The 27,935-nt window shown below is 37.2% G+C and overlaps 1 protein-coding gene across 2 annotated transcripts in view; it reads right to left on the bottom strand.

The window, feature by feature from the left end:
• CDKL2 (cyclin dependent kinase like 2) overlaps positions 1-27,935 on the bottom strand; it is a 51,961-nt gene that overhangs the window by 13,395 nt on the left and 10,631 nt on the right. For both annotated transcript variants that reach the window (XM_053901481.1, XM_019467358.2), the window contains 7 exons: positions 18,751-18,945; positions 16,632-16,810; positions 14,598-14,710; positions 13,203-13,342; positions 3,880-3,968; positions 1,502-1,637; positions 331-629 (listed from right to left, as the gene is read on the bottom strand). In XM_053901481.1, coding sequence (XP_053757456.1) covers positions 331-629; positions 1,502-1,637; positions 3,880-3,968; positions 13,203-13,342; positions 14,598-14,710; positions 16,632-16,810; positions 18,751-18,945 — 1,151 coding nt within the window. The remainder of the gene's footprint in view (positions 1-330; positions 630-1,501; positions 1,638-3,879; positions 3,969-13,202; positions 13,343-14,597; positions 14,711-16,631; positions 16,811-18,750; positions 18,946-27,935) is intronic.

Here is a 27,935-nt window from a genome sequence, read left to right as displayed (position 1 = left end):
GCCATACCATGTAGCAGCAGACGCCCAAAACCAATTATTTCTTTTATTATGATAACCTCCTTTCACATTTTTAGAATAAATAGTTATAGACCCTCTTCACCTTACAGAGTACAATCCACTTTCTTAAGACTCAGGTGAATGTTTTTGTTTTTTTTTTATCAAATGCTAATAACTTTCATTACATAGGCCAAAAGCATTTTGAAACAGAACGCTTACAAGAATGAAGAGCACCCAGAAGCCCGAAAGTAGAATGTGGCTGAATCGATTAACACTCGCAATTTGCAGACATACCCTGAAACAACATTTTGTTCTTATTTTTCTCATTCATACCTGTGACTCTGAACTCCTGGGATAGTCACCATTCCAGAATTAACACCGGGAGCCACCGTGGAAAGATTGTGCGCAAGTGGGGGAATTGCCACGCCTAGATTTCTGGTGTGATCCACGCTTCCGTTGCTGCAATCTCTGAGGCTTGTAGAAGGCACGGTTGTGATGCGGCTCATCCCACTGTCAGGGAGACAGCTCGCATTTGAAGCTCGACTGACTTTTTCAACTTTTTCTCCGTCCGGTTTTGGCCCTTTTATTTTAAATACTTTAGAATCTTTAATTTTGGGATCAGCATTGGTATCCTGACCATTAATAAAAATGTTAACAACATTAATGATCTGAGGAGAATGAAAAATTACCTCTTCCTGTAAAGAACTCGTCAACTACTGCAGAATTCCATAAATATCACCTTCTCGTGCCCCTGTTTTCTTTATTCTATCTATGGAATTAAAATTACACCCAGGATTCTTGGTCAGACATTTATTTTGAATAGAAATGCAATAGCTCTGCTATATATCAGGTGAATATGATACACACATATATCAAATTTATATATATTTCAGTAGAAAAATGTGAAAGAGAAATTAAGTATCACTACTTTTGTTCTTATATATCTAAAGTCAGGAAATACAAAACTGAGAACTGCCTTCTTCTTTTGGTTCATTTGAAAAAATGTGAGTGGATTGTTGATGGATTGGAATTACCTTACCAAGAACAGATTCTAGGTAACCAACATGCAAATGTAAAGTTCAAATAAATTAAATACCCAAATCTCAATTTTAAAGTGCTCTACTTTATACAAAAAAATGTAAATGATATTTTTCTCTCATATCATTTAAGGGAAAAAATGATACATGCATGTGTTTGTGTCCATGTGTTTGTATGTGAGTACATGGGTCTAAATGTTCTTAGATAAGTATGACTTCCTGACAAGACCTACTGCACAGTCTGATACACACTCTGGTACACAGTAGGCACTCAAAACACGATATGTTAAGACAGTTTTTCAAAAGGTAACGTCTATAGAGAAGGTACATTTTTACAACTAAGCTAAAAGTTAACAACTTGCTCACTGCTCAGAAAACCTCTTTTTTTATATTCATTTATTTTCCTCCAAAAATAAAAGGATATATTACATTTAAAATTTAATACACATGAAAACATGGACATTTACCTGTACCACAAGCATTTTTCTATCTTCGCCTAAGGAATCACCTTTTTCCTTTTCCTTCTTTCTGCTTTGAGATTTTTTAGATAAAGAAATATTTCTGGCATCTTTCTGTACTTTTAACTGTAGTTCCTGAGAAAACCTACATAAAAATACATTTGTCAATACAAGAAAATTGTAGGGGCACCTGCAGTGGGTTAAGCCTCCAACTTTGGCTCAGGTCATGATCTCATGGTTCATGAGTTTGAGTCCCTCCCCTGCTTGCACTCACTCTCTCTCTCTCTCTCTCTCTCTCTCTCTCTCTCAAAAATAAATAAACATTAAAAAAAATTTTTTTAAACACAATAAAATTGTATAAGACAGATAAACCTAGAAAAAATTCATTTTCAAGATTTTTTTTTTTGTATTGAGTATTAAACTAGAGTATGTTATTTAAAATGAGAAAAATTATTGGGGCACTTGGGTGGCTCAGTCAGTTAAGTGTCTGACTTTGGCTCAGGTCATGATCTCACGGTTCGTGAGTTTGAGCCCCGGGTAAGGCTCTGTGCTGACAGGCTCTGTGTTGGAGCCTGCTTGGGATTCTGTGTTTCTCTCTGCCCCTCCCCCACTCGAACTCTGTGGCTCTCTCTCTCAAAAATAAACAAACATTCAAAAACATTTTCTTTTCATGAGAAGAAGTATGGCCTAGATTAGCAGTTCTCAAAAGGCAGTCTGTAGAACCCTGGGAATCCCTGAGAACTTTTCAGGAGGTTCACAAGGTCAAAGCTATTCTTTACCTTAATAGGAAGATGACTGCTTTTCCTCTACATTAACACTGGCACTGATGGTGTAAAAAGCAATGGTAGGTGAAACCGCTGGCACCTTACCAAGAATTAAAGCAATGGCACCAAAATGTACTAACAGTTATGGCGTTCTTCATATTCATACGCACATTCTCAGTTTAAAAAAGCAAAGGCAGTTTTGCTTAAGAACGTCCCTTATGAAATAATAAAGAAGTATTAATTTTATTAAATCAAAACCTTTGAACACAAGTCTTTTTTCATATTCTGTGTGAAAGAAGGGAATGTGCATGCAGCACCCCGCTACGAACCGAAGTGCAGTGGCTGTCTTAGGGAAAGGAACTGTGTTATTGTTTGAGATACAAACTAAACTAGCCACTTCTTTCGTGCAACATTTTTTACTTGAAAGAAAGGATGACAGAAAACTACAGTTATTCAGACTTGGAGTATTCTGCAAACATTTACTTTTAAAAAATGAGCAAAGGAAAACAACTGACAGCATTTGTGTTGACGATAAAAATCACATTTTTATGCAAAATTACAATTCTGTTAAACTTGTGTGCACTAGTGTGACTGTAGCCGATTCCCAATACTTAAAAAGACTTTTCTGATGAGAGAGAATGTGACTTTTTGATACTATATAATGAAATGTGTCACCATTTTAAAGATCTGCATTATTTAGCAAAACAGTATTTTCCAAATGACTAATAATGATACCACAAAAACACACATGGCTAAAAGCTCTATTCAAAGTGCAAGAAGATAGATAAATGGATTTTAATGTAACAGGGTACGGAAAGCTCACTGATATGTTTCAGACTCTGCAATGCAACCAACCCTTAAGAACTACTACTGCCAAGTTTTGGCATAGTATCAAAATTTAGGTTATGGACTCAATAAAGAATACCCACAATTATCTAAAAGGGCTATTAAAATACTCTTCCGTTTTCCAACTGCATATATATGTGAGGCCAAGGTTTATTTGTAGATCTCAATCAAAACAACCTAACACAACTAATTGAACGCAGATACAATATGAGAACTGAGGTATCTTTCATTAAGATAACACTAAATGGATTGGTAGAAATGTCAAGCATTGTCATTGCCACTCATCTCACTATTCTTGGTTTTGTTAGCTGCACTGATGCCAGCAGCTGAGACAGCACAAGAGACCGCACCGGCAGCTCTGGCACTCACAAGTTTGGCACATCAAGGTCCCAGCACAGCACTGGCAACAGTGTCACATGACCGGGTGTGATGTGGGTACAGTGGCAACAGGAGATGGTACCTTTGGAAATGCATCAGTACCCAAAACGATGGCAACACGAACTCGTAGCAACACACAAATCAGTGACCTGAGTGGTAGATGTCACCACAGGGAGACAGAAAGAAAAGCAGGATGTAACTGCTTCATGTCAACCTAGACCCCTAATTCAGTGAACGCGGGAGACCACTCCTAGGAACTGCATTATTGCTAAGGCTGAATAGAGGTAGGGTGGTCAATATTTGAGACTGTATACAAGCGGGTGTGTATAGAAATAAGAGAAATACCTTTACTTTAACTCTAGGTTGGGACACCCCAGAAAACATGAGCCAGTACTATACCTCTCAGCAAATCCATCCATATGAAAGAAATCATGGTGCAGGAGCTCAGCACAGAAGGGCCTTTTGTCTGGGTCAATATGTAAGCATTTCTGGAAAACCAAGGAATACATACAGCTCATATCAAACAAAAACTGCCTACATTTAAATTTCTGAATGTAGAAAAATAGAAAATTGCTGTTTATAGTCAATGAACTTTAAAAACATAATAAATGATAAAGAAAGAAATACAAATCTAGACAATGACCACTAGTGGTTGCTAATATCACAAAAAGAAAGACCATCAGACATGTGGTGTCTCTAGATGGAAACATACAAACCTCTTACGACATGGTCTTGCCAAAAATCAACCTGATTCTGATGAGCTCTAGCTCTAGTTTATAAGAAATACAAGACAGAGGAGCATATTAAACTATACTATCTATGTGGATAATTCTAAGGGTCAAACAACCTACTTTCTTTAACAAATAAATGGCAAGGTTTAAACAAAAAAGAAAAGAGATAAAGATGAGCTTGTAAATTAAGATATATCCACCAATTGTGATCTATAGACTTCATGTAGATCCTAGTTCGAACTATAAAAAGAAATTATGAGAAAATCAGTGACACTTTGAGCATTAGTTAGATGTTTTATAATATTAGGGAAATATTTTTTCCCTAATTTTTAAAATTTAAAGCCTTGCACAATAGAAGGGAAAGGGCCTATTCTGTGTATATCACTGTGCTGGATACTTCACATAGATTATTTGATTTTAATGCAGGTCTTGTTCTGACTTATTAGAACCACTTAATGCCAGGAAAAACAGAAAAAACTCAATAAATAGCTTTAAATGAACAAGAAAAATTCTACAAATGATTAAGGTATTTATAAGTGAAGTAGTAGAATATCCGGGATTTGCTTCAAAATGCTACAAAAAACAAAGCTGAGGAGGATGAAGATAGGTAAAAAGAAGACTGTCAAGATGCTGTTAATTGTTGCATCTAGATGATAAATACACAAGGGTTCATTGTACTACTATTCTTTCTACTTCTCTGTTTGGAGTTTTCCAGAATAAAATGTTTAAACGTTATGGGAATTCTATTATAAGGGACATAAATAAACCTGGCCTCCATGAAAAATATTTAAATCTGTTAGAAGATTACATAGAAAAGTAGAAATGTATTCATCTAAGAACTTGTTACAATTGTTTATAAGCTTAATAAACTTTTATTAATGAGTTATTTTAAAAATTTTAAAAGCAAAAAATATCTTGAGTAAATGTGATATGATCTTGGTGTTTTAGATATACTGCACTTATTTTATCACTACTTCAGGAAAGTCCTAATTAATAAGAATTTTTTGATCTAACAACTCCAAAAGGTCTAGTGAGAATTGCGCTAATATCTCCCTCAACTACAAGGCAAAGGTGATGATCATTTGTAAATTAGCTTCAGCAAATCTAGTCGTTAAGCAAAAGCCTCCTTAACACTACAGTACATGTCATGATCCTATGCCCTGTGCTTTAATAATTTGCTAGTTCTTGGGGCACCTGGGTGGCTCAGTCAGTTAAGCTTCCAACTTCAGCTCAGGTCATGATCTCACAGTCCTTGAGTTCAAGCCCCGCATTGGGCTCTGTGCCGATAGCTCAGAGCCTGGAGCCTGCTTTAGATTCTGTGTCTCCCTCTCTCTCTGTTCCTCCTTCTCTCTCTCTCTCTGTCTCTCTGTCTCTCTCTCTCTCAAAAATAAAAAATATAAAAAAAATAATAATTTGCTAGTTCTTTACCTTTCTTTTTATTTCCTTATCCATTTTTCTTCTCTTTTCCACTTATATAGGCTTGCATTTCAAATGTTAAACATTAAAAAGATACTGTTATGAGGATGTTTTTATACTTAAAACATGCTAGATAACACTAAACAGTTTCTTAAAACAAATAAAATTTTCAGGCCTTGGGGCACCTGGGTGGCTGAGTAGGTTAGGCGTCCAACTCTTGGTTTCAGCTCAGGTCATGATCTTGTAGTTTGTGGGTTTGGGCCCCACATCCGGCTCTGTGCTGACAGTACAGATCCTGCTTGGGATTCTCTCTCTCTCCCTCTCTCTCTGTTCCTCACGACTTGTGCACACTCTCTCTCTCACTCTCTCTCTCAAGATAAATAAATAAGCTTAAAAAAATTCCTTTAAAAAAATTTTTTCAGGCCTTTCCGTCCAAAGATCTCCCTGCCAAATTACTTAATTTTTTAAACTCTTTCTTAATGTACAAAAATTACAGCCACCAGGGCCCAAACGCAGGACATTGGCATTGTGGTGTGGAATACCAGCTTTAAATGTGGCTGTAATTGGCATGACATCCCAAGCCAAAATGTCTTATGAGAAGAAATAGAGGTGAACTATAAAGTCATAGCCAGTTTCCTCTCTACTTTGCAATCTAGGAGAAAAAACTTTCACCCAAGGGCAAATCAGGGTTACTCCAATGAACAAATCAAAGCAAACCTGGTGGAAGGTTCAAACACTCCACCACTACAAGCAAGGAGGAGCTTTGCAGAGGACTGATCAGTGGGATAGAGCAGTCAAAACGCAACAACAGAGTGCATGTAACACACTCCAAAAACACTTCCTGAAGTGTCAGGCCCTAGACAGCATATGACCCTTTTTAATATAGTAGTACTCACAGATGCAGGGCGCATAACAAGCTATTAAACACATAAAAGACAGAAACCTAGCCAAAATGATGAAATGGAAGAATTCTCCTCAAGAGAAAATCCAGGAAGAAATGACAGATAGAGAATTGTTCAAAACAGATATAAACAATATATCTGAACAAGAATTTAGAATAACAGTCATAAAACTAATAGCTGAGCTTGTAAAACACATAGAAGACAGCAGAGAATCTACTGCTGCAGAGATCAAAGACCTAAGGAATAGTCACAATGAATTAAGAAATGCTATAAATGAGATGCAAAATAAACTAGATACAGTGACAACAAGGATGGAAGAAGCAGAAGAGAGAATAGATGAAATAGAAGATAAAATTATGGAAAATGATGAAGCTGGAAAAAAGAGGGAAAGGAAATTACCAGATCACGAGGGTAGAATTAGAGAGGTAAATGATTCCATGAAATAAAATAATAACCGTATCATAGGAGTTCCAGAAGAGGAAGAGCAAGAGAAAGGGGCAGAAGGTTTATTTGAACAAATTATAGCTGAGAACTTCCCTAATCTGGGGAAGAAAACAGGCATCCAAGTCCAAAAGGCACAGAGAATTCCCTTCAAAATCAACAAAAACAGGTCAACTTCATGACATATCACAGTGAAACTGACAAAATACAAAGATAAAGAGAGAATTCTGAAAGCAGCTAGGGACAAAGGGGCCTTAACCTACAAGGGTAGATACATAAGGCAGTAGCAGACCTGTCCACTGAAACTTGGCAGGCCAGAAGGGAGGGGCAGGAAATATTCAATGTGCTGAATAGGAAAAATACGCAGCCAAGAATCCTTTATCCAGCAAGGCTGTCATTAAGAATAGTAGAGAGAGCAACCGACAGAATGGGAGAAGATATTTGCAAATGACATAACAGATAAAGGGTTAGTATCCAAAATCTATAAAGAACTTATCAAACTCAACACCCAAAAAACAAATCATCCAGTGAAGAAATGGGCAAAAGACATGAATACACACTTCTCCAAGGAGGACATCCAGATGGCCAACAGACACATGAAAAAATGCTCAACATCACTCATCATCAGGGAAATACAAATCAAAACCACAATGAGATATCACCTTACACCTGTCAGAATGGCTAACATTAACAACTCAGGCAATAACAGATGTTGGCAAGGATGCGGAGAAAGAGGATGAGGATCTCTTTTGCATTGTTGGTGGGAATGCAAACTGGTGCAGCCACTCTGGAAAACAGTATGGAGGCTCCTCAAAAAACTAAAAATAGAACTACCCTACGACCTAGCAATTGCACTACTAGGCATTTATCCACGGGATACAGGTGTGCTGTTTTGAAGGGACACATGCACCCCCATGTTTACAGCAGCACTATCAACAATAGCCAAAGTATGGAAAGAACCCAAATGTCCATCAATGGAGGAATGGCTAAAGAAGATGTGGGATATATATACAATGGAGTATTACTCGGCAATCAAAAAGAATGAAATCTTGCCATTTACAACTGCGTGGATGGAACTGGAGGGTATTATGCTAAGTGAAATTAGTCAGAGAAAAACAAAAATCATGTGTCTTCACTCATATGAGGACTTTAAGAGACAAAACAGATGAACGTAAGGGAAGGGAAACAAACATAATATAAAAAGAGGGAGGAGGACAAAACAGAAGAGACTCTTAAATATGGAGAACAAACTGAGGGTCACTGGAGGGGTTGCAGGAGGGGGGATGAGCTAAATGGGTAAGGGGCATTAAGGAATCTACTCCTGAAATCATTGTTTCACTATATGCTAACTAATTTGGATGTAAATTTTAAAAAATAAAAAATTAAATTAAAAAAAAAAAAAAGAATAGTAGAGAGAAAGGTTTTCCCAGACAAACAAAAACTAAAGGAGTTCATGACCACTAAACCAGCCCTGCAGGAGATCCTAAGGGGGACTCTGTGAGTGGAAAACAGCAAAGACTACAAAGGACCAGAGACATCACCACAAACATGAAACCTACAGATAACACAATGGCACTAAATCCATATCTTTCAATAATCACTCTGAATGTAAATGGACTAAATGCCTCAATGAAAAGACACAGGTATCATAATGAATAATAAAAATAAGATCTATCTATATGCTGCCTACAAGAGACTCATCTTAGACCTAAGGACACCAGCAGATTGAAAGTGAGAGGATGAAGAACCATCTGTCACGCTACTGGACATCAAAAGAAAGCCAGAGTAGCCATACTTATATCAGACAAACTAGATTTTAAAACAAAGATCGTAACAAGAATTGAAGAAGGGCATTGTATAAATTAAGGGATCTATCCATCAGGAAGAGCTAACAATTGTGGAGGCACTTGGGTGGCTCAGTCAGTTACGCATCCTACTCTTGATTTTGGCTAAGGTCATGATTCCAGGGTCATGGGATCGAGCTCCACATTGGGCTCTGTGCTAACAGTGCAGAGCCTGCTTGGGATTCTCTCTCTCATCCTCTCTCTCTCTCTCAAAACAAATAAATAAACTTTGAAAAGAAAAAAAAAGAAGAGATAACAATTGTAAATGTTTATGCCCCCAATGTGGAAGAGAGCACCCAAATATATAAACCAATTAATCACAAACCTAAACAAATGTATGGATAATAATACTGCAATTGTAGGGGACTTTAATACTCCGCTTACAACAATGGACAGATCATCTAGGCAGAAAATCAATAAAGAAACAATGGCTCTGAGTGACATATTGGACCAGATGGACTAACAGATATATTCAGAACTTTTCATCCTAAAGCATAGAATACACATTCTTCTCAAGCACACATGGAAAATTGTCCAAAATATATCACATACTGGGTCACAAAACATCCCTCAACAAGTATAAAAAGATTGAGGTCATACCATGCATATTTTCAGATCACAATGCTATGAAACTTGAAGCCAACCACAAGAAAAAATCTGGGAAGCCCCCAATTACATGGAGGCTAAAGAACATCCTACTAAAGAATGAATGAGTCAAATTAAAGAAGAAATCTAAAAATATATGGAAGCAAATGAAAATGAAAACTTGACAGTCCAAATCCTTTGGGATGCAGCAAAGGTAGTCTTAAGGGGAAAATTCATTGCATTTTAGGCCTATCTCAAGAAGCAAGAAAGGTCCCAAATACACAACCTAACCTTACACCTAAAGGAGCTAGAAAGGCAGCAGCAAAGAAAGCCCAAAGCCAACAGAAGAAGAGAAATAATAAATATTAGGGCAGAAATAAACAATATAGAATCCTAAAGAACAGCAGAACAGATCAATGAATCTAAGAGCTGAGTTTTTGAAAGAATAAACAAAATTAATAAACCTCTCGCCAGACTTCTCAAAAAGAAAAGAGAGAGGACCCAAAATAGATAAAATCACGAATGAAAGAGGAGAGATCACAACCAACACCACAAAAATACAATCATTAGAGAATACTATGAAAAATTATATGCTAACAAACTAGACAATCTGGAAGAAATGGACAAATTCCTAGACACTCAGACACTACCAAAACTCAAACGAGAAGAAATAGAAAGTTTGAACAGACCCATAACCAGTGAAGAAATTGAATCAGTTATCAAAAATCTCCCAACAAATAACAGTCCTGGGCCAGGTGGCTTCCCAGGGGAATCTACAGAAATTTAAAGCAGAGTGAATACCTATTCTTCTCAAACTATTCTAAATATAGAAATGGAAGAAAAACTTCCAGACTTATTCTATGAATCCAGCATTACCTTGATTCCAAAACCAGACAAAGACCCTACTAAAAAGGAGAAATCAGGTCAATACCCCTGATGAACATGGATGCAAAAATTCTCAACAAGATACTGGCAAATTGAATTCAACAGCATGTTGAAAGAATTATTCATCATGATCAAATGGGATTCATTCCTGGGCTACAGGGTTGATTCAATATTCACAAATCAATCAGCATGATACATCACATTAATAGAAAAAAGGATAAGAACCATATGATCCTGTCAATAGAAAAAGCATTTGACAAAATACAGCATCCTTTCTTAATAAAAACTCTCAAGAAAGTCAGGATAGAAGGAACATACCTTAATATGATAAAAGCCATATGTGAAAGGCCCACAGCTAAGATCACCCTCAATGGGGAAAAACTTGAGAGTTTTCCTCCTGAGATCAGGAACACAACAGGGATGTCCACTCTCATTACTGTTGGTTAACTAGTGTTGGAAGTCCTAACTTCAGCAATCGACAACAAAATGAAATAAAAGGCATCCAAACTGGCAAAGAAGTAGTCAAACTTTCCCTCTTCACAGATGACATGATACTCTACATGGAAAACCCTAGAGACTCCATCAAAAAACTGCCAGAGCTGATACAGGAGTTCAGCAAAGTCGCAGGATATAAAATCAATGTACAGAAATCAGTCATGTTTCTATACACCAATAATGAAGCAAGAGAAGGAAGTATCAGGGTATCAATCCCATTTACAATTGCATCAAAAACCATAAAATACCTAGGAATGCACCTAACCAAAGAGGTAAGAGATCTGTATGCTGAAAACTATAGAAAGCTTATGAAAGAAATTGAAGAAGACCCAAAGAAATGGAAAAACATTCCATGCTCACGTTGGAAGAACAAATACTGTTAAAATGTCAATACTACCCAAAGCAATGTACACATTCAATGCAATCCCAATCAAAATCGTACCAGCATTCTTCACAGAGCTAAAACAAACAAACCTAAAATTTGTATGGAACCACAAAACATCCTGAATAGCCAAAGTAATGGTGAAAAAGAAAACCAAAGCAGGAGGCATCATAATCCTAGACTTTAGCCTCTACTACAAAGCTATAATCATCAAGACAGTAGCACATAGACCAATGGAATAGAATAGAGAACTCAGAAATGGACCCACAAATATATGGTCAACTAATCTTTGACAAAGCAGGAAAGAATATCCAATGGAAAAAAGACAGTCTCTTTAGCAAATGGTGCTGGGAGAACTGCACAGCAACATGCAGAAGAATGAAACTGGACCACTTTCTTACAGCATACACAAAAATAAATTCAAGATGGATGAAAGACCTAAATGTGAGACAGGAAACCATCAAAATCTATAAAGAATTTATCAAACTCAACACCCAAAAAAACAAATAATCCAGTGAAGAACTGGTCAGGAGATATGAATAGACACTTTTCCAAAGAAGACATCCAGATGGCAGACACACGAAAGATCCTCAACATCACTCCTCATCAGGGGAATACAAATCAAAACCACAATGAGACACCACCTCACACAAGTCAGATGAACAACTCAGGAAACAACAGATGTTGGTGAAGATGTGGAGAAAGGGGAATCCTCTTGCAATTTTGGTGGGAATGAAAACTGGTGCAGCCATTCTGGGGAAACAGTATGGAGGTTCCTCAAATAATTAAAAATGGAATTACCCTATGACCCAGCAACAGCACTACTAGGAATTTATGCAAAGGATACAGAAGTGCTGATTCAAAGGAGCACATGTACCACAACATTTATAGCAGCACTATAAACAATAGTCCAATTATGGAAAGAGTCCAAATGTCCATCAACTGATGCATGAATTAAGAAGATGTGGTATATACATACATATATACATATACACATACATACGTATACAGTATGTGTATATAATATATATTAAATGCACATATATGTATATACACATATACACATACATGTATATATACATTTATACATACATATATAATATACACACACAGTTCCACACAGATGGAACTGAAGAGTATTATGCTAAACGAAATAAGTCGGTCAGAGAAAGACAGATATCACATGACATGATTTCAATCACATGTGTAATTTGAGAAATTTAATAGATGATCATAGGGGAAGGGTAGTAAAAATAAGATAAAAACAGAGAGGGAGGCAAACCATAAGAAATGCTTAAATACAGAGAAACTGAGGGTTGATGGGGTGGGGAAAATGGGTGATAGACATTAAGGAGGGCACTTGTTGGAATGAGCACTGGGTGTTATATGTAAGTGATGAATCACTGGATTCTACTTCTGAAGGCAAGACTACACTGCATGTTAACTAACTTGAGAATAAATTAACTAAAAAAAACAAACTAAAAGCAATATAGGGGCACCTGGCTGGCTCATTCCGTGGAGCATGCGACTCTTGATCTGGAGGTTGTGAGTTTGAGCCCCATGTTAGGCATAGAGCTTACTGGCAAAGAAAGGGTGGGGGCAGGGAGAGAGGCCTGCCTGGCTCAGTCAGTAGAGGATGTGACTCTTGATCTCAGGGTCCCGAGTTTTGAGGCCCACGTTGGGGGTAGAGTTTACTTAAAAAAATAATAACAGTGGCGCCTGGGTGGCTCAGCCAGTTAAGCGGCCAACTTCGGCTCAGGTCATGATCTCATGGTCCGTGAGTTCGAGCCCCGCGTCGGGCTCTGTGCTGACAGCTCAGAGCCTGGAGCCTGTTTCAGATTCTGTGTCTCCCTCTCTCTGACCCTCCCCTGTTCATGCTCTGTCTCAAAAATAAATAAAACGTTAAAAAAATTTTAAAAATAATAACAAAATAAAATCAAGAGAGGAAATCGTTGACCTAAAAGATCAACTAGACAACAAAAAGAGAAAACTATGTCTCCATAATATAAATTCACTGTAAGAAAGTAAAACATACGATTACCTTTGCTAAATCTATCACAACTTCAGAGAGCTTGGGATAGCGTCTTTCAAGAGGTTCTGTTTCCTTGATTTCAGGCAACCTTACTCCAGCAAACACAGGATTTTTATAAAACAGCTCCTGATGTCTTGGAATTAGATTACCTGGAAGTGAGAACAGCACACATCTCTGTCATTATACCTCATGATAGAAATGGCAAAGAGACAGGTGATGTGGCATGGACAAAAGAGTAGAACACAGCTTATGGACTTGGAGTTAGGGCTGTCTCAGCATGCAAAATCACCCAAAAACAGTGTTCTTATGGTGATGGTACCTGGCAGTCTTCAATAGTGGTTTTGATGTAAGTCAACTCAAGAAAATTAACATTCTTATCTCAACCTACTCATTTAGAAAATTCACAAGCCACTATATATAGAACTGAAGTCATGAGGGTGCATAGGAAAAGGATAGGTAAAGCACATTTTCTAATTTTTTAGAAATAAGTACCAACACTTCATTTCTAACAACAAAGCATAAAGTGCTGACCAAAACAATGAAAATATTACTAGTCATATGATCAGAATCTAAATAAGTTCCACCCTTTAAGAATTTAGTTTGAAAATGAAAATAAATTGTTTTAATTATTAAAATTTAAATTTTAAAAAATTAAAATTTTTTTCAAAAATTTAAAAATCTACTGACTTTGTACCTGTGTTTAAAGTCTGATTTGAGCAGTTTTATCTTTTTCTTCAACTTTAGTACCTAATCTAGTATAAAATACATATGAAAATTCTGCTGTAAGAAACTACTGTATTGTTTATTGAATTTCTACCCTGGAAACTTAAAATCCAACAGTTAAATGCCCCCCCCCCCAAGTATTTTCCCATTATTTCCATTTTCCAAGATCCATCTCCCAATATGAAGTTCGTATTTCAACAAATGTAAGACTTTGATAATCTAGCTTTAAAATTCTGTCCAAAACACTAACAACAAAAGTCATATCTGCAACAAGATTAAACTACCTAAGAAGTCTCAGTCTCTCAATATGAAGATGAGGATAAGGGTAACAGTCAGATTCCACCAAATACTTGCTAACCCCGCCCCTCAGAAAAAACCATTTGCATCCTCTACATGTGATTTATTGATGCAAAAGTGCAGAGAAAATGCACAGCCTTTGCTCTTTTCTTTGTGGGGAGTGGGGCAGGAGGGTGGATGAGAGCATGAATAAGACCATTTGCCAGACAAACCAAAGCCAGACTGAGAATGAATTAATATAAATAGATGAGATTTTCCTATTTGCTCCCTACCTCCACTTAAAACACATACCATCTTTAATATACTAACAAGTAGTAAAATCAATACAAACAAAAACATAGGAGAAAAACCTCTAAAATTTAAAATGCAGATGTATAATCTTACCTAAACACGTCATAATATGATATAGCTGATCAATATCAGAATCTCCAGGAAAAAGGGGTTCTCCCATGAGCATTTCAGTTACCAGACAGCCAATGGCCCATACATCAACAGCCCTGAAATAAAAGCAATGTGGTATAAAATCTGGCATCCTACTATGTTTGTGTGACTGAATCTGTTCTGCATATTACTATTTGGTATTGAGAATATTAGTAGCAAGCGTTAAATTACTCATAAAAATACATTTCCCTATAAACTTCAAGTACTGATTCCCAATTTTACCTAAGTCAGATTTCCAGAAACTTCAATCACGTGACAAGAAGGAAAAGGCTTCTCAAAACCGTTATTATGTGTACTTTATTCTGGAAATAAGTTTTTTGGGTTTTCATTCAAAGCCTATTCATTCTTTGTTTATACATTATTCTAACCAGGTTGATCAATATATCCCACCATACACTGAAAACAGCAAAACAGCACAGGAGAAGGTTGTTTGGGACACATACAGTAACAAGGGGAACTAGGAGCTAACAGGAAAAATAGAAACATTATCTTAAAAATCAGACCCAAGAACTTAAAGCAGAATATGCTGGTATCATTCACATAGGGACAACTAACTTGAAATTGTTTAAGGTCATAGCTGAATTATAAAATGGTATAAAGGGGTACCTGGGTGGCTCAGTTGATTAAGCATCCAATTTGGCTCAGGTCATGATCTCACAGTTCATGAGTTTGAGCCCCACTTTGGGCTCTGGGCTGACAGCTCAGAGCCTGGAGCCTGCTTTGAAATCTGTGACTCCCCTCTTGTCCCTCCCCTGCTCGTGCTCTGTCTCTCAAAAAATAAACATTAAAAAAAGTTTTCTAATAAAATAAAAATAAAATTATAGAAAAGTTACAGTATAACAAAATGAGAACTCAGAGTAATCAAGAAAATATTAAATGATGTGTGCACTGAAAACACAGAAAGTGTAGAAAACATTTTTTAATGTTTATTTATTTATTTTGAGAGAGAGAGAGAGAGAGAGTGTGTGTGCATGAACATGTGAGTGGGAAAGAGGAATGGGCAGATAGAGAGGGAGAGAGAATCCCAAGCAGGCTCCACACTCTCACTATGGAGCTGGACACAGGGCTGGATCTGATAAACTGTGAAATCATGACCTGAGCTGAAATACAGTGGGGAGGCCTAACTGATGGAGCCACCCAGGCACCCCTAGAAAACATTTGAGAAAGATTTCTACCAAAAGCCGTGAGTTACCATCCCTTCTTCTTTGAAGAACTCATTTATGCAGATAATTTATATTTTAAAAACGTTCCACTCAATTATGTTTCTCCCCTCATCCTTGTCAATTCCACCTTGCCTCATTCCAAATGTCAGACTTACCCAATCAGTGTTGTCTTTCTTTACAAGTAATAAATACATCTATTTCCAACCCACTGTAGAGAACAGACCACACACACCAAAAAACCCACTTGCTCATCTTGATTTCTCTACCTTTAAAATAAGTATGCTCACCCCAATTTATTGCAAGCACACAAGCACACGCTCGTACACACACACACACACACACACACACACACACACACACACACAACATTTAAAGGGGAAGCACCAAAAAGAACAAGTCATAAAGTTCCCTAAATGTAAATTTAAGAAACACAACAGAAGAACATAGGGGAAGGGAAGGAAAAATAACATAAAAACAGAGGGAGGCAAACTGTAAGAGACTCTTAAACACAGAGAACGTGCTGGGTGGGGGATTGGGTAAATGGGTGATGGGCATTAAGGAGGGCACTTGTTGGCATGAGCACTGGATGTTACATGGGAGTGATGGATCACGAAATTTTATGCCTGAAATCATTATTACACTGTATGTTAACCAACTTGGATTTAATTTGTTAAATAAAGTTCCCTTAAATGTAAAACTTTCCTTTCAGTGTTAGAGTGATCTTTCATTATATTAGAAACATATTCCATTTTATCAAGAAAAAATTTGTTAAATATGCCCTCTCTGCCCTCCACCCCCTTTCCTGATGTCTTACTTGCCATACTTGACATCGCCGACCAATAGTTCTGGAGCTCTGTACCATCGGGTGGCCACATAATCAGTATAAACTTCCCCAGGGGCTGCCAATGTCCGCGCAAATCCAAAATCACATAACTTGACAACGCCAGATTGGGAGACTAATATATTCTCTGGCTTTATATCTCTGTGTATGATCTAAGACAAAAAGCGAAGTATGACATATATTGGCACATCAAGTTAAGTATATTATTTTTTGAGCACCTGCCATGTGCAGGGTACTATTTTTGTCCCTATAACAAATACAGATAAAAGCATATAAAATTGTTCCTGGCTTTAAAGAAACTGGGACCTAGCTGAGCAAGAAAGAACATTTATGCTTGAAATTTCACTTAATCAAAGATATTGGATGAAATATATATTACTAAATACCAAATCAATTGTTCTGTTAATGACTACTCTCAAGACTAAGGAAGTAAGACTATCATTGAAGACTAGACTGGTCACGGAAAAATTTTATGAAAGACAGGTCTCTAATACTATGTGTGACCTCAATAAATGTAGAAATGGAAGGACAATCCAAGTTAAGGTAACAAGAAGAGCAAAAAAGCAAAGACAAAAATAGATCAGGAAACTCTGGGGAAGTGTTTTTCCTGGAGTAGAGGTTATATACTAGGGTGGAAGGCTGACTCAACCTCCAGCCTGGGAAGTCTGAGTTGGTGTCAAGGCCATGGGAATCCACAGAAGTGACATAACCGATATGGTATTTATAGATGTTGGCCCATAAACAAACTAAATCAGAAGAAGGACTAAAGGCCAGGAGAAGAACATTGGGACAACTACGAGTGGATAAGGGCCCAAACAAGGCTGGTATTCAGAGGAATAGAATGGAAAGAGGTACAAGTTAGAAATATCTTCAGTCAAGAATGAACAGAACTTAGGAAGTAATCTCAGATATTTTACTTAAACCTGGGAATCTAAAATAATGGTGGTTCCATCAAAAAAAGAAACGTCTAGAAAAAGTTTGTTCTGATGGAATAGTAAGTAGTTTAGTTTTAGCCATGTGGGCTTTTAAGTGGATTGTTGAGCACCCAAGTGGAGGCATTCATCAGGCAATCAGAAATGTAAAAAGAGTAAAATAAGGTCAGTTGTTAAGATTTCTAAAGGAGAGACTATGGAAGGAGAAAACAGGACAGTGGGAGAAATACTAAAAACTCTACAGCTAGGCAAAACAAATCATCAGGCTTATTCTCTAATACAAGTAAGCTTCATTTTGAAATTTTAAAAAATGTATTTATTTTAAGCTCTTCCAGATGACCAGCATCAATCTGCCATTGCTGAGCATTTTGTAAGGCTACCAACTTCTGCTACATCCTAGACATCAACAGTGAGGTCACAGGGCCAGCCCCATTCTATTAGCATTTGTTACTTTTATAATCATACCAAAAAAATGTCATTTAAAAATATTTTGTAAAACTGGTAGAATCAATGTGCTGAGTTATTCATTTTATAAATGTCATTTCACCTAGAGGTGCTTTTATATGATATTCAAAGGATATAAAATGATTGTGATAGACAATAGGGTAAGAGCAGGGATTTTCATACATCACAACTAGGCAAGAGAATGTGAACTTAAAATTTGTGCATTTCACTCAGCAAATGCTACCTTAAAAAAAAAAAAAAGCAAAAAATCACAGCAAACAAATTTTAAACTCTAGTTTAATATGCATAGCTGAAGTATTTAAAGTTGAAATGTACTGATGTCTGTAACTTACTTTCAAATGCATAAATAAATAAGACAGAGTAATGGGTAGATAAATGGATGACTAGATGAATAAATATGTCATAAAGCAAATACAGCAAAATGTTAACAAGTATAGAGTCCACATGGTGGTTATATGGGTATTCATGTACACTCTTTCAACTTTTCGGTATAGCCTAAAATTTTCATAATAAAATGTTGGAAGAAAGAATACATGTTATTATGAATCATGAAAATTAGCAGTATCAAAGTAACACAGTTTATTTCAATTACTTTACTGGTCCAAACTTTAGGTTAGGCAAGTGTCTCATTAATTAAGTGATAGTATCTGGTGAATTAATCATTGGCAAAATCATTATTTAACCTAAATACTTACATTGTGACTGTGACAAAATCCAATTCCATTAATAATCTGAAATAAATACTTCTGAACCAGTTGGTAGTCTAGACCATTTGGAAAGAGCTCCAAGTCATCAAGAATTGTATGGTCAACAAATTCAAAGACTAGGTACCATCGTTTTTTTTTCTTACACACTTCCAACAGATTGACCAGATTTTCATGTCTCAGTTGCTGTAGTAAAAAAAAAAAAAAAATGCAAAATAATTTTTCCAAGATCAAATTATGTAGCAATTAGTCACAATCTAAAGTCTTAGGATAAGAAAAAACAAATAAAACTCATAAACAGTATAAATTGTTAAAAGTATGTTCTGGTTTTTAAATTATAGTCAAAAGACCATACTGCCCCATTCTCCTCTCAGATAATACAATAAAGCCAATGAGAAAGAAATGTAGCTCCACCTTTGATGGAACTAAGCAGGATCTAGACCCCTACCCACTACGAATGAGGTGGGACTGCCAAATCTAGTCAAGGTGAAACAGAAGTTTAGGAAGATACCAAGAGATCACCTGTGGCTAAAAAGCTGGTAGAGCCAAGTAATCCAAAATTGGTGACATACCCTGAAAAAGGAAAAAACAAAAACAAAAAACTCCTTCTTTGCTATAATAGGAACAAGATTCATAGGCTGTCTGTGAAAGCAACCCTAGAACTGAATGGCACCGAGAAATACCAGGGAAGGGAGGCCTGAATAATTACACAGAAACTCATTCGCTGGAAGCAATCTCTTGGCGAGGCCAAATGGAAGGCAAAACAACTCATTATGAACAAATCAGCAAATGCAAGGATAACAGAAGTCAATCCCACAGATTAGGCTTGCATTGTAAGGAACATCATTGTGAATCATGGTGAATTCCTGCTAGCCTGAAACAAGAGCATAGCCTTTCCCCTAAATGAACCTTCTACAGATAGCTAGTCCAGGAAGGGCTCACTTTGTTACAAGATAAGAAACAATCAAAAAGAAACCAATCCAGGATCTATTCAAAGATGCTCTAAGAAAAGAGGAAGAAAGAAGGAAACAGATAAACATTCACCAGAAAATGTTGCCACCATTAAAGGGAAAGAAACCACTAGAATATAGCCCTAAAAACCCTCAAGGAAAGAGTGATCCAGGAACTTTACATCCAACAAAACTGTCGTTCAAGTAAAAGACAACAGTGAAAAATATTGAGAATGGTGAATTCATTAGTGTGGGAATAAGTCTTAATAAAAATGTGCACATCACAATCACAAAACAGAAGGTGAATATTTAAAATTTAACAAGGCACAAACAATATTTCTAACAAATTTAGAAGAAAGAAGAAAAGATGCAAACAAGAGTGTACGTATGTTGATTTCCTTGTCGATGGGTCAAAATTATATTTTTAACATGAAATTTTAAATTACAAGGCCTAATTATATTTACAGGTTTAATGGTAAACAATAAGATAAATAAGATGTCTTTGAAAATCAGATGAGTTGGGGCGCCTGGGTGGCTCAGTTAGTTAATTGTCTGACTCTTGATTTCAGCTCAGGTCACGATCTCAAGGGTCATAGGTTCAAGCCCTGTGTTGGGCTCTGAGCTGAAGTGTAGAGCCTGCTTGGGATTTTCTCTCTCTCTCTCTCTCTCTCTCTCTCTTGCTCTCTCCATGCCCCTCCCCAACTTGCTCACTCTCTCTCTTTCTCAAAATAAATAAATAAACTTAGAAAATCAGATGAGAGAGTGGGAGAGAAAAGGAAATAGAAACATAATAATTACTTTACAAAGGATTAAGTATATTATATAATGCTATAGTTATAAAGGTAACAAATAGTAAAAAATAAAACCTTTCCAAATTATCAAAGTGTTGCATCCACACGACTCCTGAAACAGAATGCTACGGGCACCAGTGACAGTCACAACAAAGTTTATTACAATGAGAGGCAAAGCCGACCGATCGGGACCAACACTCTTGATAAGAGTACGGCCCCGAACAGCCGGGGGACAGAGTTTTTATAACCGATCACATCGTTTTATCATCACCTGGGAACAGAGCAAAGAAACAGGTTCCAGATGAGTTAGAAACAGTTGCCTAATGAGGTGTTTACTTTAGACTTTCTGCCTCTAAGTTGCAACCAGTGGATCTCCTTGACCCTGCCTCTGATGCTCTTTTCTTTGAACTTTTGTTTCCTTAATTGGTGAAGCCTAATTTACAAGGGTATGAGGCGTAGTTTACCAGAGCAAAGCAAGGCTGTTATCTCTTAACCTTCAGTGTCAACACAAAGCTGTTATTTTTCAAGCTAAGCATTAGCTCTACACTACAATTTAACCCTTACAAAAGGAAACACATTCAATATTTTAAAAATAATTTAGAAATTATATAGAAAAGTATTTTTAAAGGTGTACTAAAACAGCATGATATTACAAATAATAATAACTAATACATACTGTTTACTATGTTCTAAACACTATTCTAAGCACAAAAACCCTATGAAACAGGTACCATTATTATTAGTCTGATTTACAGACAAGGAAACTAAAGCACACAGATTTTAAGTAACTCGTCCAAGGTCACACAGCAATAACTGCTAGACACAGGATTCAAAAGGAAGCATGAGTACCTACAAAACCCAGTCACTGTGGCCTGTCTTTTCCTGACAACATTTCATGTTTGCTTAGTTCCTCCTTCATGTCCAGAACGTCTGCTATGTAAGCACACCCAGACATGTAGCTGATTTGAATGAAAAATATTTAGATTTCTTATTCTTAACCACTAAGCCATACTGACTCTTAAGGGGGAAAAAAATGAAAACTAAGATCACACTTACCTGTTACATCATAACTATAAATGGGCTAAACTCACCTATTAAAAGATTCCAGATTGAATCACAAAGAACTTTCCAAATATATCACTGGTTAAGTGAATTAAGATAAATCCATACAATGAAATAAATTGCAGCAATTTTTTTTTAAAGGGCAGTTTTATGTCTACTGATATGCAATAATCACTAAGATACATTAAGTGAAAAAAGCAAGATCAGGTCAGTGAGTAGAGTGTGCTGCCATTTGACATGCACACAACACTGCTCCATATACATCCATATTCTTGTATATGAATAAAGTGCTTCTGGTAGATATAGTTGTTTACAACTAAATCGCCGGCATACAAAGGTGGCAGGGAAAATCATTCAAATTTTACAATATATTTGGGGCACCTGGGTGGCTCAGTCGGTTAAGCAGCCGACTTCAGTTCAGATCACAATCTCATGGTCTGTGAGTTCGAGCCCCACGGCAGGCTCTGTGCTGGCAGCTCAAGAGCCTGGAACCTGCTTCTGATTCTGTGTCTCCCTCTCTCTGCCCCTCCCTTGCTTGCGCTCCCTCTCTCTCTCTCTCTCTCAAATGGTAAACATAAAAAAAAATTTTATAGCATATTCATGTGTTAAAATATGCATCAGTGTGTTAAAAGATAAACTGAAGCACATTAAAATTAATGTAAGAATTTTTGAGCAAACATCAATTTGCACAGGGCATCATCAAACTGAAAGAGGTTAGGAGCATTCTCGCAGCAGAAGCTAAGGGAAAGGCTTGTATAGAGCAGAAGCAGAGTGAGGAAATTATTTGGTTGGTTATCTTGTAAGTGGTTGCTTTATTTAGGAAAGCCAACTTTGCTGTTTGTGAGTGGTTGTTTTTAAGTTACAGTATCTTAACTTTCAGGCATTTACAGAAATTGACTCTGGCTTAGGTTTCGTTCAGTTTGCTCTAGTGGGCCGCCAAGGCATTCCAGCCACCTCAGTCTAAGGGCTCCTTGTCTGCCCTTTAACAAGCAAAAGGTTTTTATTATAAGCATACACAAACACACACACACACACACACACACACACACACACACACACTCACACACACAGACTTCTGGTAAAATTAAATCTAAAAAGGTATGGAGACTTCTGGTTTCTGATTCTGTGTGTAAAGAGCTTGGAAGTTTCTACTTCATCCTAACAAGTAAAAAGCAGAATACACTATGGGCACCTGGGTGGTTCAGTCAGTAAAGCATCTGGCTTCAGCTCAGGTCATGATCTCATAGTTCGTGGGTTCGAGCCGCAAGTTGGGCTCTGTGCTGGCAGCTTAGATCTTGGAGCCTGCTTGGGATTCTTTGTCTCCCTCTCTCTCTGCACCCCACCCCCACTCCTGCTCTCTCTCTCCAAAATAAATAAACATTTTTTAAAAAGCAGAATACACAAAAATCAACAACTCTTGTTAGATCCATAACAGAAGAGAGGATATAGGCAAGCCACTGCCCCCAAGATTGGAGAGATAGGCAGGAAAATATATGGAGTCCTTTTACTGGAGCAGATTTACAGGTGGAAATCTTTGCAGGAACCAGTGCCAAGGCAGGAAAACCTGAACTGTAATTGGCAAATTACTGGAGGCTCACTATGGACAAATCTGAAAGTTAAAAACCCCAGAGGAACCCAGTCACAGAGGGGCCCCCACCATATTGTAAGATTTATCTCCAGGAGCTCAGCCAGATTCCCAGAATAAATTTTGGAGAAAAGTCTCCTTCTCCTTCCACAGGTAGAGGAGAAAGGAACCATTCTGAAATATGCCAGAGCTCTATTCTTCTTTTTAAAAATTTTTTAAAATGTTTATTTATTTTTGAGAGAGAAAGAGAAAGAGAGAGAGAGAGAGAGAAAATGCAAGTGGGGGAGGGGCAGAGAGAGAGAGAGAGAGAGAGAGGGAGACACAGAATCTGAAGCAGTCTCCAGGTTCTGAGCTGTCAGCACAGAGCCCAACGCAAGACTGGAATTCACGAATCCCAAGATCATGGCCTGAGCCAAAGTCAGACACTTAACCAACTGAGACATCCAGGCGCCCCAGAGCTCTGTGCTTCTTAACAAAGCCTGCCCTGGGGGTGCCTGGGTAGCTCAGTTGGTTAAGTATCTGACTCTTGGTTTTGGCTCAGGTCATGGTTTCATGGTTCATGAGTTTAAGTCCCTCGTCAGGCTCTGCACTGACAGTGCAGAGACTGCTTGGGATTCTCTCTCTGCCCCTACCCAGTTCTCTGTCTTTGTCTAAATAAATAAATAAATAAATAAATAAACAAACAAATAAACATTTTTTAAAAATTAAAAAAACAAGGCCTTCCCTCAGCAAAAACTGGTTAAGCAGAGTCTAAGCAGCTGTGGTATTTTCAGAGCCTAAATGGCCTGAGGAAGGGAATACTCAACTTCATACTACTCTAGCTATCCTGTCCCACCTAAGGAAGGGAGAAAAAACTGAGAAACACTTGCAAAGTTCACCATCCAGAAGTATAAGAACATTAAAAGACTGAGACCTACATGTCTTTTTACAGGACTACAAAACTCTTCCCTTCCCCCCTCACCTCCGCATTCCTAAAACCTATTTACAACAGTTCCTTTTACCCAGTATATCATTTCCAGCTATCAAGAAAATAGTACAAGACATACCAAAAGGCAAAAAAACAATGTGAAGAGACAGAACAAGCATTGAAACCACACATGGCAGGGATGCAAGAATTTGAAGCAACTATGACTAATATGCTAAAGGTAAAGTAGATGGCATGCAGTAACAGATGGGCCATGGAAGCAGAGAGATGAAAATCCCAAGAAAGAACCTAAAAGAAATGCTGCAGATAAAAAACAGTAACAAAATGAAGAATGTCTTTGGTGGGTTTATTGGTAGACTAGACACAGCTGAGGAAAGAATCTCTGAGCTAGAAGATATGTCAACAGAATGGTCAAAAACTAAAAAGAAGAGAACAGAGACAAAAAAAAAAAAAAAAAAAAAAAAGAATATCCAAAGACTACAGGACAACTATAAAAGGTATAACATAGATGTAATGGGAATATGAGAAGGAGAAGAAGGAGAAGAAAAAAAGAAACAAAAGAAGTACTTGAAACAATTATGATTGACAATGTCCTCAAAATTAATGTCAGATACTAAATCACAGATTCAGGAAGCTCAGAGAACACCAAGCAGGATAAATGCCATGGGAAAAAGACAAACAAACAAACAAAAAACCTACCCATAGGTCTATCATTTTCAAAACATAGAAAAATCAAAGATGAAGGAAAAAATCCTGAAAGAAGTCAGAGGACAAAAACATCTTATACAGAAACAAAATAAGAACTGCATTCAACTTCTCCTCAGAAACCATGCAAGCGGGCTCCTGGGTGGCTCAGTCAGTTAAGTGTCTGACTTCAGCTCAGGTCATGATCTCACGGTTCATGAGTTCAAGTCCCACATCAAGCTCTCTTCTGGCAGCACAGATCCTGCTTCAAAACCTTTGTCCCCATCCCTCTCTGCCCCTCCCCCACTCGTGCATGCTCTCTCAAAAATAAACATAAAAAAAAAAAACATGTAAGCAAGAAGAGTGGAGTGAAACATTTAATCTCAAGAGGAAAAAAAACGCCAATCTAGATTTCTGTATCCTGCAAAATAATCCTTCAAAAGTAAAGGAAAAACAGTTTCTCAAACAAACAGAAATTGGGGAAGTGTGTTGGCAGTGGACTTGCATTGCAATAAATGTTAAAAGAAATTATTTTTTAACATTTTTTAATGTTTATTTTTGAGAGAGAGAGACAGAGCACAAGCAGGGGAGGGGCAGAGAAAGCGAGAGAAACACAGACTCCAAAGCAGGCTCCAGGTTCTGAGCTGTCAGCACAGAGTCTGACACAGGTTTTGAACTCACAAACCATGAGATCATGACTTGAGCCAAAGTCTGACACTTAAGTGACTGAGCCACCCATGTGCCCCTAAAATGAATTCTTTAGAGAAAAGGAAAACAATATAGGCCAGAAACTCTGATCTACATAAAGAAAAGAAGAGCACCAAAGAAAGAGTAAGTGAAGGTAAAATAAAAACTTTATTTCTCTTATTCTTAATTGATCTAACAGAAAACAGTTTGTTCAAAATAATAATGCAAAAATGTATTTGATTATATAGACTTATGAATATCTTTTATATATATATGCTTATGTATGCTTATTTATAAGTGAGATGAATGGAAGCAATGATACAAGAGACAGGAGAAAGGAATTAGGATTACTTTATTATTATAAGGTACTTATACACCTGTGAAGTGATATAGTGTTTTCTGAAAGTGGATTTGGATTATTTGTAAATGTATGTTGCAAATTGTAGGGTAATCACTAAAAAAAAAAAAAATTAAAAAGAAGTATAACTGGGGTGCCTGGGGGCTCAGTTGGTTAAGCATCAGACTCTTGATTTCAGCTCAGGTCATGATCTCAGTTTGTGAGATTGAGCACCACCTCAGGCTCTGCACTGACAGCATGGAGCCTGCTTGGGATTCTCTCTCTCTCTCTCTCTCTCTCTCTCTCTCTCTCTCTGCCCCTCTCCTGCTCATGTGTGTTCTCTCTCTCTCTCTCTCTCTCAAAATCAATAAACAAACTTAAAATAAAAAGAAGTATAGCTGACAGGTTAAGAAAGGAGAGAAAAATGGAATCATATTAAATGCTCAATTACACCCACAAAAGGCAGAATAAAAGTGGAAGACAAAAATAGAAACAAAGAACAAGGGAAACAAGTTGAAAACAGTAACAAATATGGTAGATATTAACTCAGCTCTATCCTCACTTAAGTCAATGATCCAAATGTATCAACTAAAAAATGGAGATTGTCAGAATGGCTCAAAACACGCAACCTTACTATACATTATCTACAAGAAATGCACATTAAGTATAAAAATACATATTAATTAAAAGTAAATGGATGGAGGGCCACCTGGCTGGCTCAGTCAGTAGAGGGTGTGACACTTGATCTCAGGGTTGTGAATTTGAGCCCCACGTTGGGTGTAGAGATTACTTTTAAAAATCTTTTTTTAGAATTAATTAAAAAATAAAAGTAAATAGATGGAAAAATATACCACACTGATCAAATGGAAGCATGAGTACCTATTATTAATTTCAGATAGACCAAACTATAAAGAAAAATTATCAAGGATAAAGGAGGGCATTATATACTGAAAAGGGGGTCAATCCTCCAAGGAAACATAACAGTTCCTAACGTGTATGTGCCTAACAACAGAGCTTCAAACTATAGGAGGTAAAAATTGATAGAACTTCAGGGAGAAATAAACAAATCCACTATCATAATTGGAAATGTCAACCATTCCACTCAGAAACAGATAGATCCAGCAGGCAGAAAATCAGTAAGGACACACACACAGTTGAACTCAACAATACCATCAATCAACAGATATAACTGATATCTACAGACTATCCAACAACAGAATTCACATTTTTCTCAAGTTCATATGGAACATTCACCATGACAGACCATACTGTAGGCCACAAAACATACCCTAACAAATTTAACATAATAGATATCACACAATGTCTACTCTTGTACCACAGTGGAATTAAACTATAAATTAATAAAAAAAAAAAAGATAACTGGAAAATCCCAAAATATGTGGAGATTAAACAACACACATCTAAAATAAAAACATAGATTATCAGTTCCACCTTTCTCTTTCTCTTTTATTCTTTCTCTGTGCTTTTTTTTTTTTTTTTTTTTTTAGAGAGAGAAAGAGAGCACATTAGCAGGGGAGGGGCAGAGGGAGAGGAAGAAAGAATCCTTTTTTTTTTAACGTTTATTTATTTTTTAGAGAGAGAGAGAAACAGAGCATGAGTGGGGGAATGAGTGGGGGAGAGGCAGACAGAGAGGGAGACACAGAATCCAAAGCAGGCTGCAGGCGCTGAGCTGTCAGCACAGAGCCTGATGTGGGGCTTGAACTCATGAACCATGAGATCATGACCTGAGCTGAAGTTGGACGCTTAACTGACAACCACCCAAGTGCCCCTGTGCTTTTATTTTTAAAAGCTGATGACTACCCCATTTGATAGGGGCAGACTAGGTAATTCAGACCAACTCTCCTATTGAGAATTCCTAAAAAGTTGGATAAAATATTTTTAAATCTTAAACATATAAAAGGCCCAAGAAGATAGTGAGGAATTACTGGGCCAAAATCAAGAACAGGAGAACTCAGAGTTAATTTCAGTACTCAAATCAAAGCTGGTTTTGCCATCAAGTAACAGAGGTAGACCTGAGCTTGGATATTTGTGGCCTTTTGGGGGCTGAAAAGGAAGCAAAAGTCAAAGTCCAAATGCATTTCAGAGGTGGGTCTCTGAGGCCCAGTTTAAGCTGACACCCTAAGAACTACACTGC

The sequence above is a fragment of the Panthera pardus genome, unplaced genomic scaffold, assembly GCF_024362965.1.
Source record: "Panthera pardus isolate Hobbes unplaced genomic scaffold, ASM2436296v1 HiC_scaffold_13, whole genome shotgun sequence".
Classification (NCBI taxonomy): Eukaryota; Metazoa; Chordata; class Mammalia; order Carnivora; family Felidae; genus Panthera; species Panthera pardus.
Note: the sequence above shows the minus strand (reverse complement) of the source record. Positions and strands in the feature narration are given on the sequence as shown.